Source organism: Bombus impatiens, unplaced genomic scaffold, assembly GCF_000188095.3.
Source record: "Bombus impatiens unplaced genomic scaffold, BIMP_2.2 scf_0197, whole genome shotgun sequence".
NCBI classification, from domain to species: Eukaryota; Metazoa; Arthropoda; class Insecta; order Hymenoptera; family Apidae; genus Bombus; species Bombus impatiens.
The window spans coordinates 1825525-1842353 of record NT_176616.1 but is presented as its reverse complement, the minus strand read 5'-3'; the positions used below and the strand labels follow the sequence as shown (position 1 = coordinate 1842353).

General features: G+C 37.6%; 1 protein-coding gene across 7 annotated transcripts in view; it reads left to right on the top strand.

Moving 5' to 3' along the window:
• Window positions 1-16537, top strand: part of LOC100745693 (discoidin domain-containing receptor 2) — a 224952-nt gene extending 208415 nt beyond the window's left edge. For 5 of the 7 annotated variants that reach the window (XM_024366066.2, XM_033319603.1, XM_012382946.3 and 2 more), the window contains exons 18-20: window positions 3348-3489; window positions 8946-9095; window positions 9542-9703. In XM_024366066.2, coding sequence (XP_024221834.1) covers window positions 3348-3489; window positions 8946-9095; window positions 9542-9703 — 454 coding nt within the window. Of the gene's footprint in view, window positions 1-3347; window positions 3490-8945; window positions 9096-9541 lie in introns of all 7 variants that reach the window. The other 2 variants (XM_003487647.4, XM_033319604.1) reach the window with 1 other exon arrangement.
• The last annotated feature ends 292 nt before the right edge of the window (window positions 16538-16829 follow it).

The window sequence follows — 16829 nt, the reverse complement described above, 5'->3', positions numbered from 1 at the left end:
CTGTATAGTAATGTAACGTTAGGAAAATATAGGGAGAGGAAGGAATAGAAGAGGAAACGTTTTATCTAAGAATCTATTAGAAAAGTCATCGATGAAACTAAATACCCAGAAATGATAAAGTTCTTAGGAATAAAAGCGTCGAGAACGGAAATAGTAACGTCTTATTTTACGGTATACTCCATTGAACTGTTACATTTTTCTTGCAAAGTCAGGCAAAAATTGAAGTGTGGACTTGTTAATGAGATCTTCACCTAAGAGTCGCGTGTCTTACGATTAGATACCAGAATACTATAGAAGAGGCCAAATCATAGAAACGTATATTGTGATGATATGTTACGAAATACAGTGATTAGCGATGATTTCCTTAGAAATTTTGCCGCAGTATAAAAGAACTCTTCTACACGAATAAAAATAGCCTTCCAACAATCAATATAGAGCAACAACTGCATCGTTATTTAAAAAAAAAACAATTTTTATCATGAACGAAGATTCAAGATGAACATGTATTCTACCAAAAGAAGAATCTTTATTGTATAAGTTACAACGAATAGTCTTATAGACTATAACAAATTGGATAATTACCATATACTTTAATTAACGTTAATAAACATATCCAATTTTCTTTCAACGCTGCCGAAGCATTACGTCGCTACTTCCGAGTCGCATTATAAGGACTAAATTCCCTGGTTACAACGTCGCCAATTCCTAACCAAGGTTCTCAAGCTTCGTCGATGTGGAAATTACCTGGTTCCAGTTGTGCTGGCAGATCTATGGGACATTCTGCGTGGCAGAACCGTTAAAAGGGAACGAGTGGACCGGAGGATAGCTGGGTCACGTGTTCGAATTATTAACTCTAATCATAAACTTTAATTACAATGGCCCGCGGCGCGGCCGTCGCATAAACGCGAAACGCGCGCGCGGCCTGTGGCGGATGAAATTAATTGCCAGTTGATTTATAGAAACGAGTTCTGAACAGCGAGAACACACTAGGTAAGCGACTAACTAATGAAAAAAAATCATAGACAGAAAAAATATATTTTTCTGTATTTTGTTAATTCTCTGCGCTCTCATTAGAATTTTTTACTAAAATAAAGTCTCGTGTTCACTAAACGATTCACTAAATGGTCAACGTTTGCTTTGATATAAACGATACGCTGCAACGTGTTTAAAATTTTCTTTTAATTCTGTTTACAAAATGACGCTTATTACTCTTCTGTGGCATACCCATATGTGTACGTACATTCAGTTTCTCTTTGATTCCAAATTAAACAATTATTCCAGAAGATATACGAGAGAGAAAATCGTCGTAAATAAATATTTCACGGTGTACAAAAACCTTTCACCAATAATTAATCTTAACGCTCGATAGTAACATATTCGTTCATTATGTTCCTCAATAAAAGCAAAAATTAATTACCTCAAATAAATTCGTTTGCGAAGAAATTAATATTGATAGCACAGGTCGTTTGCGATTAATCGAAAATCAACCTCCCTGATGTGACTCCACGTTGCGACTCGATTAAAAATGAAGAATATTTCGTCAAATAATCATTGTAGTATGAAAAGATTAATTAGAAAGCTTGTAGCGAAACGCTGAAACGGTCGTTACGGTGTTAAACCATGGTGTGAAAAGATATCCTTGGGAATGCGGTGAAAGCTCGAGGATTGCGGCTATTCCGTGTTACAAGCGAACTGAATGCCGCCTCAGTAGCTGCTACTAAACCTCTTCTGTGCTCGATTCGTCGCGGTAAGCGGCCAGTTCCGTGTAGAAATCGGCGTGAAACTTTGAACGATCGTCGCGTTCGACAGAATCACGCTTCCGGTAGAAGCGAGCTGTTTAAAAGCGACGTCCCTCTTGAAAACGATCCTCTAGAGTGCATCGTCGCTCAGCCGAGGCTTAAGAACGCGCGAAAATGCGCGACAGACCGACTCGAAAGATTACCTTGAATTTTCGTTCCGATGAAAATGGTTTTACCTCGAGCCTCAAGTTATCATTCCAGCTTTCCACTCGCTTTAACCCCCCTTTCTCTCTTTTCTGTTATCGGAAACGCTAATTAGCCCTTAAGTAATTAGTAAAATAAAAAAAGGAAGATATATAAGAAAGAAACGAATAGAATAGAACGATGAGTGACTGTCATCGGTGAAGGGAGGTATGTTGAATCGGAAGGAATTGTTAAGCGGATAACAATGAATTATGGTCCGTAATTAGTGGATAATGACACATGGTACAAAGTTCCGTTCACATCGTTGATTCAGTGCGTGTCACAAGGGAAAACATTCTCATTAGTGGTTTCTTGTTAAATTTAATGGTTGCCAGAAGCTACCCGTGCTTTTGGTTTATTTACATAGCGGTTTGTATTTCGTGTACCTGGCTGGTATCAGAAATATTTAGTGATTTTATGTCTAGCTTACTTGGATAAATTATTTTGTCGGGAATGACACAACGTATGGAGAAGAAAGTAGCAATGTTTAAATAATTGAACGAACGTCAAATGCTTCCTAAAAAAGGGTCCTCCATGAGACAAAACGATGAATTATATAAATTTCACTGGAAGCTTTAATTTTAGCGTTCCAATACTAGCTATGTTTCAGTTGATAATTATAGTGGCTCCCAAAGAACTTCGTTCTTTTCATATTTACAAAAATAGACCGGAATATTTGACTAGAAAAGTACACATGATATCTATACGTAGATATATTGACTATGGATCTATAGACTCTTTTTTCAAAAAGTTCTACAATTGTTATTCAAATATGTTCTCGAAACGTAAACTCATACAAGAGAAAAATTACACCCAAAATATAAACTTCCACTTTCTCTGTCGAGATGGATCAAGTCACTGGTCAAACACATATGGATCGTGCGAAAACCATATTCTTCTTTTGGATCGCGTTGATCCAGCCCCGAGATCGTAAACAATCTTCGAAGCGCGATTCACAGCAATATATTCGTGTACGTGTTCGAGTATCGGGATAGGAGAGACTGGAATAATCCACTCGGCCTCGAAGACGGATTATCTCTTGAAGTCTACTGTATTTTCACATAGCGGGGTGGTTTTGTCGCAGATAAAGAGCGTTGGCTCGAATAGGAAGTCTAGAGGAACGCTATGGTCGATTGAGAAAGCAAAAGAACGAATAGCTGGGAAATAAAACGGGCCACTTTTTCGCCCAGCGAATATTTAAAATCCTGAATATTGAAAAAGTTAGCACCACTAATGTGGGTCAGCTGAAAACCATCAGCGGCTGTAGCCACTAGCGTGCCAGCTGTTGTAATAGAAAAAAATGGCGAACTAGAAACTGGAAAGAAAGTGGAATATACGATGGATCGGTTTATTGGTGTGTTACAGAAATTGTTTGGTGAGTCGTGGTTACACGGTGAAAGTATCTGACCTAGGTTCCGGAAGAAACGCCTACGCAGCCGACTACTTCCGGGTCGAAGGGCGACCACTTCTACCGATTCGATGGATGGCCTGGGAATCTATGCTAATGGTAAGTCGTTAATTACCAATTAATTCACATCATAGGGAAACGATTGGTCCGAGTATTGGATTTGTAGCAAAGGTACTCACCCATAGTTTTGTACTTTGATTGGTCAGATTGACGGATCAGGTTTTTTCTGTTTCATTTTCAAAGTTAGAGATTTATTTATGTTCGAGAATAATTGTGTTAGTCTATCTGACACCACTACGTGTGACAGACAGTTGATACGATGTTTGTCAATGTATTTGATCAATTGACTCAACGGTGGACAGTTGCAGTACGTTCTAATTAAGTCGATTTATCCTTCGCTACTTTTTTCCGGTTGCTTCCTAAACCAAATATCGACGCAATAAATCGTGGGTTCTCTATGTATCCTTCTCTGTATAATTCCGTAATTCCGAAAATGCTTTCAATAGCTCACGGTTACGAGAGGGAAAACGAATCAAGTTTGATCGTGACAGACGCCACACAGCAAATTGTAAACGATTTTTGTCGCCGAAGCATGGGAGGAAAAAATAAAGCGAACGCGATCGAGTGGTTTTATTTCGTGCCGCCTCGGTCAGTGATATTTAAATGGACTATAGCTACGCATCCGCGCGATGAAACTCGGTTTGGCTTTCGCGAATACCCTCTCCCGGTTGTTTTCGCTCTCTTCCCTGCGTTGAAATCAAAGCCTCGCACGTTCCATGCTTCGGCCGATGAAAGTTCCAATTTTTTTCTCCATTCTTTTATTTTTTCTGTTTTTTTTTTTGTGGCTATTTTTGTTGCGCTAATATTTGCCTTAAAGATTCGTACGATCCCCGTTGCGGCGTGTTGAAACAACAGTGATTACCGTTTAATGGCGGCTTCTGTACGTGCTTCGACCCATTTCGACTTCGAATCTGCCTCGATCCAGCGGGATCTGTTTTAACCCTCCTTCTTGTTCAGAAACCTATCCAGCCTGATCCATGCGGATCGGAGGAACTCGAAGTGGATTCAAGCAGTCGAAGCGGGTTCGGGAGCTGTTAGATTAGGTCACATTACGGAGCTAATAACCTAGAACGTTCGCATTTTAATGGTACTTTGATAGTTTTATTGTTTAACAGTATAATTTCATCGAATATTTGTTGGTATGAGAAATTCGAAGTACCGACTAGGAAATATTTAGGGAAATTAAAAAATTAAAGAATTAAAAAACCGATGTATCATCATACGCGAAAATGAAGATCTTTGTTATATTTATTACTATATCTCTTTTTGTCTGGGTTCCCATTTTTTCCTCTGTGCTTATATTGTAAGCAATAACAAATATTTGTACCCTGACATAAAGGGAAAAGTTTCCTAACGTTGAAAGTATGCGTGATATTTTTGAAGCGTACCCAAACCGCCGCGGTGCACAGTATGCGGTTAGCACGCTCGATAAAAGAAGCAGGGTAAACATCAACGTCTAGTTTGCGGTGGTCGAGCTTTTTGACTTAATTTTTGATGCACAGCGTAATAACGGCCTGCGCATTTTTTCCAACTACTATACCGATGTTTCTTTTTACTCCGCGTTTTTAACCAGAGGATGAACAACTATTAGGCTGTCCATGATAAATATCACATTCAAGATGTGAGAAAGAAATCTTTAATCGAAGAATAAGCTTTACAAAGAAAAATAATCCGAAAGTCGTTTTTGTATGTTACATTTTCGAGAGATAAAGTATTGCTGCTTAAAGAAAATTACCACTTACTGGCGCATTATGATACAATCATCTACTTGAGAGTGTAATAGATATAAAATATAATAGATTACAGCTTTCTGAACAAAACAATAGAAAAACGAAAATAATTTTTAAATGTTTTATGATTTTAAGATGTTACAAACGTGTACGTCACAGATATTTCATATCTATGTACCCAATGTCCCATACGTATGCGTCATCAATTCTAATCGAAGAAATTTGTCTTTCGATTTCTTTCAATAAAAGGCTTTTCTCAAGGACTTTTATCTGTTTTATAAATGAGAACATTTTGTAAAATTAAGTCAATGTTTGATATCCAAACATCTGAGTTCATGAAAGAAACGTGACAATTTCGTTCGAACGCGAGGCCGTATACGTTTTTCTCTTAATTTATTCGTCATACTATCGAACGACCGTTGTTCAAAAGTAATACAAGCCGGTTAGCATTCATGGACAGGCACGCTGGGAATGAAGTCGCGAAAATACGTTATTCCGCGTAGCGACGCGCGGTTACGGTGAATTTATTGGCAGCGAACGGTATGCCAGTATATCAGTGTAACGAACGGTAGCGTTCGCGCTTTCGCCCAAGCCCGACGTATTTTATTCTCGTGTATCCTGTTTTTAATTTCTCGTTTGTAGCCGTCGATATCGAACTGTCGATCCGCGAAACCGCGAAGCATCAGCCCGATAGAGCTGTCTGCGGTCGCGTGGCATTAACGAATCGGGCTTATTCGCTGTTTTCCCGGGCCTCGTGTCATCGTGAAACCGTCGTAAAAGTCCTGGCCAGAAAACGCGTTTCACCAATTCGTTTTCGATGTCCAACGAATATGTATTTCCTGCTTAACCAACGATTGGAACACGTTCGTTTCATTCGTCGGTTCCCCGTCAAAATTCTGAACGATTTCGTGATCGTTTGTTGGATTGATGGAGGGGTCGAAAAGGGGAGGATGTCGATGTTTACCCTTGGAGAATCTCTGAAAATTCGTATCGTTCTCAAGTGACTAGGGGTGCGTGATTCTTCTGGTGGCAGTTTTTGGGCGTTTCGCAAAGGCAGAAGCAAAGACTCGTGTTGGAGCGACAAGTGGAATAAGCACGTTCGTGATCAGACACACGATGAGCCGCTCGCTCTCTGTCTTACAGAGGTAATTGGGATCAGGAATATTTGGGGAGACGCGAGTTTCGTGTTAATTGGATGCATCGCAGCTGTAACTGCTAATGTTAGTTTCTCTATAATGACAAGCCTCCGTGCTTTAATTAAATGATAGCGGGTAACGTTAAACTTAATACGCCTTGATCTTTTTCTTGTTTTTAGCGTGTTACGTTATTTTTGCATGATGAGATATCATTTTAACCATTTTAAGAATTTATTCATTAGTACTGTAAAGTTTAATTGCGTAATTTTTGAGAAATAGTATTTATTCATTGTTAATTAAACAATCCTATTTAAATATATAGTGACAACGATATAAATAGATAAATGTTTACTTGCAAATTTAACGAATTGTATTTTATGAAGGATAAATTCGCATATCTTGTACTTTGAAGCACTGTAAACGATGTATTTAAATTTCTATTTCGAGCGATAATTACAAATCACAAGTTAATTTTGATAGAACTTTCCCTGGTTCCTCCCGTTACCTTGACGACTAAAATGTATATTTCAACTATCAGTAATTTATGGAATATATTCCAATAAGTTGAAAACCTGTAATAATTAAAATTCCAAATACACGAACAATACTGGTGACGGAACTATCAATCGAATATTAGTAAATGTAATTTACGTACGAAAACCTATCTGGAAGCCAAAATTCCAATAATTCTGATAGTAAGGACATTCATCTTGTAGATTCTATTCGTGGAAGTGGCTGAGATCGAAGCTTCGATCGACCCATCATCGCGGACCCATTAGCATCGGAAATCGCGTATGAATGAAATCCGTGCAGAAGCAAATTGATAGCTAAATGGTAATTCGACTAAATGGGAAACGAGCGGGCGATATAGTATTTTGCCGCTCGTTCACGTAGTCATTTCGAATTGACTGCGTCGTTAATGTTTCATTATTGCCATCGTTTATCCATCCTGCGCCATTGTACCCGTGTTAATGAAACGAGCCCATGGCCATGGTTCCGTGGCAATGCGCGCTCGCGTGCGTGCCAAATATCTCCCCAAGAATTATACGGAATTAGCGTCGATTTAATGATTTAACGTTCGACTTTATTAAGTTGAACGCCAGCGCGAACTAATGTCCCGCGATTGGCTCCCGTAAACTTTACGACATTCAACCTCGACTCTCTCTCGAACTGGCGACATTAAAGTTAATGCGTGGCGGTGCAGGGGAAACGCTCTTCCATTCGCTAAGAGTCTAGCGTTTCGAGTAAAAAGAATAGGTTAACCCAGAGAGGATAATACCTTTTAGAGCAAACACTATCGCGGTTAAACAATGACTCTCTTTAACCTTTCAGTGTAAAAAGAATATTCTTTTGGATTATATGGAAATATCTTTTGTTATCAATTATTAGTGGTTTGACTGCGAATGTTTCGACGTTTATAGAAAATGTTATTTTGTATCCTTATTCGGATACTATTTCTGTGTGTTCCATTTCTTGAGTTCATAAAGATATAAATCTCCATAAACACGTGCAGTCTATTAATATATTATTGTTATTTTATTATTCTTTGTTATTCTTTAATTTATTATATGGTTATCTATTATTCTTTCATAAGGAAGATATAACGCTATAAGAAAGTTCTAAAATTAACGTCAGTTTCACTGAAAATAAATATGTTTACAGTTTCTGCAATAAATAGATTATTACAGTATGTTTCGCCTATGCAACTTGAAGTATAAAGATGTTAGTACTGTATTCCTCTCTTGTTCGTCGTATACTTATTGATAAATATAATCGGGTTAATAATAATAAAATCGGGATAATAATATTATCCCGATAAAAATATTCGCCGACAGATTTTATTGTATGCAAGCCGTCGAGATAACGAAGCTTCGATGAAAAATTAAGCTCTTGTTGATTTGTCGGACAATTCGATTTTCATTTAAACTCTTAATTACTTTGCCGTAATGGCTAATTACGGCGTTGAATTAATTGGCGTAACGATTGCTTTAACGATCACGTTGAATTTATCATAACTTGCAACGTGCACGCACGTCGGCTTAAGAGTCACAGGTTTCTGGTACATGCGTGTTCCGTAAACTTGTTCGTGGCGCACTACAACGTGGGCTAAGACAGAGTAGTACCATGAAATTACGTAACTAAAGCACTCAAGTTGGAGTAATTTCTCGTCAAGCAACGATACCACCTGCCGTGCTTACCACCCCGTAAATAGATTTCTACTTCGAATGGCATTTACAGGACAAGCTTGTCGAGAAAATCTCCCATGTTACGTTACAATATATTTTTTTCAGTTCCCTCAATGGATTACAGTCAGTTAAAAACGAAATCAATCTTTGTTCAATTTTGTTTTTCGAAAATCGGATTTCATTTTTCTTTTTTTTTTTGGTCACCATCGTTACGTCATTGTTTAGAGCGAAACTGTTCGTGTAATAGGATAAAATATATCCCAATTTTCGATACATTGTTTGGAAACACATTCGATTATCGCGTAAAAAAAACGATAATCCTTTGAGCGAATTTAGAATGATTTAAAATTTATAATCCCCTATTTTAATCACTATGGAGATTGATTCTATTTTTTTGGATTACCTATATGTGATTATGATTATATAATTTTGAATGAATTCAGGGAAGACATACGTCGAAGAGCGACGTTTGGTCTTTCGCAGTGACACTTTGGGAAATCTTAACCTTCGCGAGGGAACAACCGTTCGAGGAGCTGTCTGATCATCGCATCGTCGAGAATGCGACTTATTTTTACCAAGAGGACGATAGAAGGGTAAGTACCTTTCGATGTTTCCCTCGCGTTATGTTAACATACGCAAACTAATGAATCTAGCGAGTATCTTCGATCTAAATACCCTCTAAATCTTTTATCGTCATTTGTTCTCAACCTCTCGATTAACTTTCCTCCTCTGAACAATTATTTCTGTTTAAAAAATTGAAATTTATTGGTACGGTATACCACAAACCTCAATTTCCAAACAATAACATTTTAACTATTAATTAAAGAAGTAATTAAAGTAAGAACTAATTATAGAAGTAATGAAAGGTAATCAAAGTAATCTTAAATCAAAGTAAATAATTTAATTATTTAACTTGCAATTACTAATTTTTAACTATTTAATTACTAATCTAAGTAAATTTGAAATGAGATTAATCTAGATCTCGAAATATTCTTTTGCTTGACAATAGATTCGATTGGACGAACAATATTTTTCGCAGATTATTCTACCATTACCAAAGAATTGTCCCAAGGACATCTACGAGCTGATGCGCGAGTGCTGGCATAGGAACGACGTGGACAGACCGAACTTCCGGGAAATCCACATGTTCCTCCAGCGGAAAAATCTCGGTTACAAGCACGTCGACTCGAACGACACCTGATACAGAGAACTAGAAGGCTGGAATCTTATCCGGCTTTCTATGATCGGCGAGCTGAACGGAAACTGGTGGAACTGTCCTTCGACGACCAAGATACACCAAGTCAGACCAAGTTAGTACACCAAGGTCAAAATCCATCTAGTTCGAAACGGCGAATCGTCAGGAACAAAGGTAAATGTCTGATGGTGATCATGTGATTCGTGATCAATTCTTCATTTTTTTTTTTTTTACTAATTATTCAAATGAATTTAAAGACTGTACGATTACACATAGTGAAAGCTTGATTCATACTACTTGATCACCTTTAAAATATCGATTCGTTATCAACATGTTCTGTCATTAATATTTACGGAATGGTCTAACTTTTATTATAAGAAAATCGTTATAATTTAAGAAAAAATATTTCTATATTTTTGTCAATTTTATTTGGTGGAGGAATATGAGACTATAATTATGCATATAACTACGTAAAGCACAATAAACGAATATACTCACCTGCGTGAAATCATCTGGAGGATGGATCTCCAGCCGCGACATCCGATACGAAATGGAACGTTTCTAGCGCGGGCCAGTGGGCGGAAAGCACGTTCAATAAATCGCACACACGCCGTTCTGAAATTGATACTGTCAGCAAACAAGCTTATGACACCCGCCGCAACGGCACTCATGTCACGTTCAGAATACACGTGGCTCGGACTTTGGAAAATCGCGAAGATACAACAAACGTTTCCACCGTGGCGAATCATTTCCGGAAACTCTTCCACGTGCCTCTTGCCCGTATGTGTTTCTATCTGGCCGAGAAACACGATTTCTACCCTCTCGAACGCTCCCCGTAACCATTTCGTGTCTAGAAGTTACAAAAAGGAATAAAAGGGTCGCTCAAACTCCGAAACGTTGAACAGCGGGTCGTCGATTTTGATAAATCAGCAATAGCTTCTTACTGTCTTCGCCGTAACAATTCTTATCGTATTAAATAACCGAGGATACAATAATCGAACGATATTCTACCATATCGTGTATCGCATAACATAAATCGAAGACGAATCCCAACACTATAGACGACACTAGAAAAACTGTTCCTAGTTCGTTAACCGTATTTAAACACGAACCTGGTGGAAGCCAGGGTAAAAATCGACAGAAGAGAAAACACGGTTGAATGTACACGCGATCCTTCTTTCATAAGATTTCATTTAACGTCACCGACGAAAGAGGAGCCGGGGATTACGCGTGAATTTTTCTAGAGAATTTTTGTGGGCAGCTCCAGGCCATAAAATTATCGATCGTGTTCGATGGCAGACGATACTAAATACACGCAGAGATAATCTAAGTACATATATTAGTCCCTGATTGGATTCGTCTAAGAGGAGAGAGGCTGAACGATGTAAAGAACGGGGTAAAAGGAATTCCTTGAGCCGCTGGCTTACGTTTAAGTTCCCTGAAACTACTAATAAGCTTAAGATGCGCTTAGCCGAAGTGCATAAATGTTTGACAATACCACTAGAGGTTGCAAGTATAAAGAAACAAAAAAAGTTCATATATATATATAATATATAAATGAAAATAAATATAGCGTGTAAAGAGATGTTAAAGGGTTTAATCGATAGCGTAAAATTTATTAGTGAGCGTCGTTTTCAAGCAGCTTGCATTCCCCTCGGCGGTCGCGCGGCGTCGTTTCCCGCCATCGTTCGACCTATCGATTCGCAAAGCTTGCTCGATGTCCCGAGGACCGAAACTAGCGATACCACGAGTCGAATGTGTCGTCGTTCTACAGACCAGGGAACGTATATGGGGTGAATAAGGGTGTGTATGAGAGAGAGTGAGAGAGAGAGAGAGAGAGAGAGAGAAGCTCGCGTGACCTGAAGTTACGTTTATAGGAAGGAATAGACACGGTCCATTTACCCGGTGGATATACTTTTGCTCGTCTTTTACAGCGAATTTTTGCCTCGTGATCGAGGGTACAGAATAGTTCGCACGAATAATCGTTCATCGATTTTGCGTTTTGTTGCCAATCATGTGACTTCTCGCTTCTTTTTTCTTCCATTCTCTATCGCGTGTTGAATACACGGCATATTCTGTGTCGCGCTTAAGAAAATTAATTTGCGAAGATCCTTGTAGTGTGTTAGATCGACTATTGTTGTTGCAGATGTAGATGCTTAATTTATCTTTAATAGAAATGGAACGACTCGTGAAAAGATATAAGGAAGGGAAATTATTGTTGTTATGACTTTTCTTTGCTTTGCTTTTTTTTAACAAGCAAAGATTTTTACGAAGTGAAACGTATTACGAAAATATAGGTATTTGTAACGAGTAAATGTTTATCGGGTACATGAATCGTGTTCAATGCGGAACAATGAGAAATTTATAATTGTTAGAACGAATTCGTAGGACAGAATACATAGCAGACGGTAATAAAGAGAGTAGGATAATAATAAAGAAACGAGGATGAATGGTGGAGAATGATGGCGTACAAGGGACGCTAGATCGCACGATAAATCGACGCGTTGTTCTGAAAATTTATAACGTTACTCAGCTAAAAACAGTCACTCTGGTGGTCTGTAAAATATAAATCGCCGTAGGAAATGTAAGTGATAAATGTGCACGCGACTGAAAGTGGTTCGATAAAGAGACCGTCGATCCAGCACTATTATTTGTTATCTTTCCATATGCAAAAGGAGCGCGATATATACGAAGAATAATACACAATAATTGTTATATTTTACGCTGCGCAGGTTCTTCAAACGTTTATTCAAACAGAAAAGTTACGACAAATATCGATAAATGGTCTTTCTATAGAGCTACACGACCGTCGCTGCCTGAAATTAAGCGAGAGTGGTTTCATTTTGAATATGAAAAAGTCTATGATATTGTCTATGACACGACGTTGGTACTTTATAATATAATCTAAAATTAAGGTCGACGACACTAAGTAAATACTGCCATTGTATTAGGGGAACCTGTATGCGAAATCTCGTACGAATCCTTTCCCTTCGACACGACGAGAAACGATCGAAATTTGCGTTCAATTCGTTGAAACGTCTGATCGAGAATAGCGTTACGATCTGAAGGAAAAAATAATTGAGTAACAATAAAGGGACGAAAAAGCGTGAAGAAATGAAAAGGAGAAGGAAATCGCGATCGATCGTACAGAACACGAGAGAGTCCCGTGGCTAAAAGGAATCGATGTACATATCCACTTTGATGAGCTTAACGAATTATTATCAGTGGGAAATTTTAATTCGACTTTGTGGATCGTCTTCTGTGCGATCGAACGAACGATATAGGCGACACGTGCGCACAGTGAAAACTTCCTACAAATTGAAAGAACAAAGATTATAAGAATTTTTCGCCCAGTCGCGCGTATGTTTGGAAAAAATAGAACGAAGAAAAAAAAGGATAGAATTAGAGATCGAGTGAATTTCAGCAGTTTCTTCTCTTTTTTCTTCAATTACCAACGCGACCATTATCTTCTTCATTTCAGCCCGATCTTCTTTCATCGTTAATTCCTCGTTTATTCGAATTTATTTGAATTTATGACGCTTCCTATTCGATTTGCGTTCAATCAATAGAGCAGAGAAAAACCGGACTCCTTTCGCGCGATTAATTATCAAAATTGAAATTATCGATTATCCGATAGAGTGAATATTATTAATTAAGGATTGAATATCACGTATCATTGACATATCGTCCGTTTCGACGAGATAACGTTTATTCTGTCCGGGGAACAGGAAGAAATGCATATCAGCTTGAAAATGTTCGAATTGTGAATCGAACGGAAGTAACGTGACACGGTAACGAGAAGAATTTTCATTACTTTATTAATATTTCGAAATCCTACATATCTCTTTGTGATACTATTAGTTTAATCGTTTCTGTTTGTAGGAAGAATTTCTGTCGTATGAAAAAAAAAAGGCTGAAAGAGCGAAAGTGTGAGAGAATGGTCGAGAGTATTACACAGAGAGAGATACACCTATAAATAAATATAAATATAAATATATATATATATATATATCGAAAAAATCGTTGAAGATTAAGCGACGAAGAGAATTCATTGAATTAATCGTTTCCATTGTAGCGATATGATATCGTATGACATAGGAAGGAGATACTTTGTACAGTTTGTAATAACAAAATCTCGGATACGCAAATATGGCACGACCAGTATTCCATTGATAAAAAGAAAAAAAAAATAGAAGAAAAGGAGACACCGAAATCGTTCCATTAATTGTTCTCGCGGTGCGTTCTTATATTTCAAAAGCGACGGGGCCGGGACCACAGGCCGGTTTTAACGTTTCATCGTCGCTATGTTCGACTCCTTCGAGCATAAAATGTGGGACTCGACCATTCGCGTGCCAGCCTCGGCCATATAGTTTATCGCCTCCGTTTTTATTTCAACCGAGACATAACGCGGCGCGCGGTAAAAATTATTAGTGCACTCTGGATGTGTACTATTTTGCTGTACTATTTTATTATGAAGTTCATTCCGTTTGTTGCTGCATCATGGAAGATCTAGGATTCATTCGAACACCCGTAACAATATCGCAAAAAATTTGGATTTTTCATAGACACTGAAAGAAATAAACCATGGGCCAAGAACTCGAAATTAATGTCTGTCCCAAAAGATCCAAAAAATTTAAAATATACATACAATTTAATATAAGTTATATTAATAAGCTCATAATTATATTTATACTTTAGACAGCCTTGTCCTCACGAAATCTATGGAGATAAAGAAAATAATCATTTGGATTAAAAATTTACATTATAAATTCAGTAAAATATTCCGTGTTGAATATAGTTGAAAAAATGGGAAATGAATTTTCATCTAGCTTTCTGTTTTACGATGAAAGTCCATTTGTCTGAACGGTTCGTATAATGAAAATTCAATGATTTTCCTCACTACCTACGATGTCTCGTTTAGATAATAAAGCTTGCTGAGCAGGAGTTCAATTAATTAGACGTTACCTGAAATTCCCGAGGGATGGAATTTACACAAGTAGAGTCCAATTTTATGATGAAAAACAAATGGAAAATTTTTATTTTTCGTGGAAGATCCTCATACGTTTCCCAATAGAAACGGTTACTCTCACTGTTCGAAATCAGGCCCCGTCTCTCCTTTGCAAACGAGCTTTGTTTTTCGCGTGTATTTACGCAATAGAAGCGCTCGGTTTTCGTTGTTGGTCCGCGAGTCGCAAACAAAAGTCGGAACACGGAAGTGCCGCGTACACGGGAATTCCACGTTTGCCGATAGAATTTAATATCCGCTACCTTCGTTATGAAACACGATCGCGCTTTTTCTCCCTTTCTATCGGCCGCGCGTGAATTTTCGTTTTTCCAATTCTGATAGAGACGCAACATCGAATCAATATCTCCTCAACGTGTCTCATAAATTGCGAGTTTTGATAAATAGCGAGAAACATTATATAAAAATATTTTTTCTCTTTTCCTTCACTGTTCCTTCAAGATTCAAAGAGGTGGACTTTATTTGTGAAACAGTTTGGTGAGTTTCATCTTCTTAAGATGCACGATATGCGTGCTGGCGAAATACATATATTTTGTTTTATGTATTAGGTTGTTTGGAAAGTTCTGCAGCCAGATTTTACTACTTTTACATTCAAGACCTTGTTTGTGGCTTTTCACGAATGTATCGTGGCTACAAAAAGTATTTGCGCCATTATATTTATTGAATCATTTATCTAGTGATTAATTAGATCCAAGTATGTCAAATCATATCGTCGTATAGTAGTACCTTTATATGGTTACAACAATTTGGTACAATGAAAATGAAACGTAAAACCTGATTAAAAAACGCTCAATGCGGGAAAATAATATATTTATTTATTTTTCAAAATACGTATTAAATATTACTGGAGAAATTAGTTGCAATTGGAAATTTGATGTATAAGTTATTTTATAACAAAGTGTATCTTAGTCGATATGTTTCGTATTAGTATCAGATACGAAATTTCGTAGTGGAGATTTCACAAGCTTTTTGGTTCGATTGATCGATCTTCGTAAAACGTTGTGATGGAAAGGTGTCGAATATTCAGAATCAGCCTATAGAAACACTGAAAGAATATTTTAATAATGACAATGAAATATTCAACAGCGACGGAATAAATTGCCAAACATTTAGATGACTATCGTAAATAATAATGAATATTATTAATATCCAAGAATAATTAATAGAAATTTTAATTAGAACAATCGACTTCTATTCTATCAAAATAATAATAATGATAATAATTAAACATAGTAGAACTTTCCGACCAACTTAATATATACAAATCGAAAGCAATTATAACTGTCTGACAAATAGCAACAATTGGAACTAATTGAGAAATATTTACCGCAACAGAATAGTTAGCTATCAGACAAACAAAATGGCACGTAATAAAATGTCTGTATGGCAATGTAGTTAATCGTAAACTTTTCCATTTGGAAATGCTGGTTAAAAATTTCAGGAAAAAACGGTGCAATTTCTCTGGTTTACCGCTATCGATCGAAATTCAGCGATGAAGGCGGAGAAATGGTAGCGCGTCTCGTTTAGACAAATAAACGTCGCGAAATTCGTGGATTCGCGGAACACGAGCACGTCTACCAATCTCCACGTGCAAATATAAACGGGTGAATGGGTTGCAAATAAGCGTTGGCTGCTCACGGCCGTACGTTGTAGGGCCAGTTATCTATCGTTTATCAGTGGGCGTATTGACTATTGTGCGTGGTTTAACACTCGAAATCCCTTCCACTTTTCCCTGTATAAATGTCACACACGTGTATTTAATACGTTTGTACATAGCGATTCGTTTTCAATAAATACTCAGCGCTTTGACTTTTATCCTTTCCCTGGTTTTTGCTTTTGCTCCTCAAACCGGAATGCTAATCTTCTCAAATAAACGTTTTTCCGCGTTTTATCGACGAAAAATTTCAAGGAACGGCAATGAACATCGTTTTTCGCGATTAATTCCGGTTCACCTTTCCCTATTCGAAAGTACGGTGCAACTCTTCGCCAGGTTACGTAACAGGAATTCCCTCGCAGCGACCAAAGTTTCACAGAAGAATCGCTCGAAAGGAACATCGCGGTCGCCGCTGGCTGGAAGGTAAGTTGTTATTGAATTCTGCTTAGTTTCTT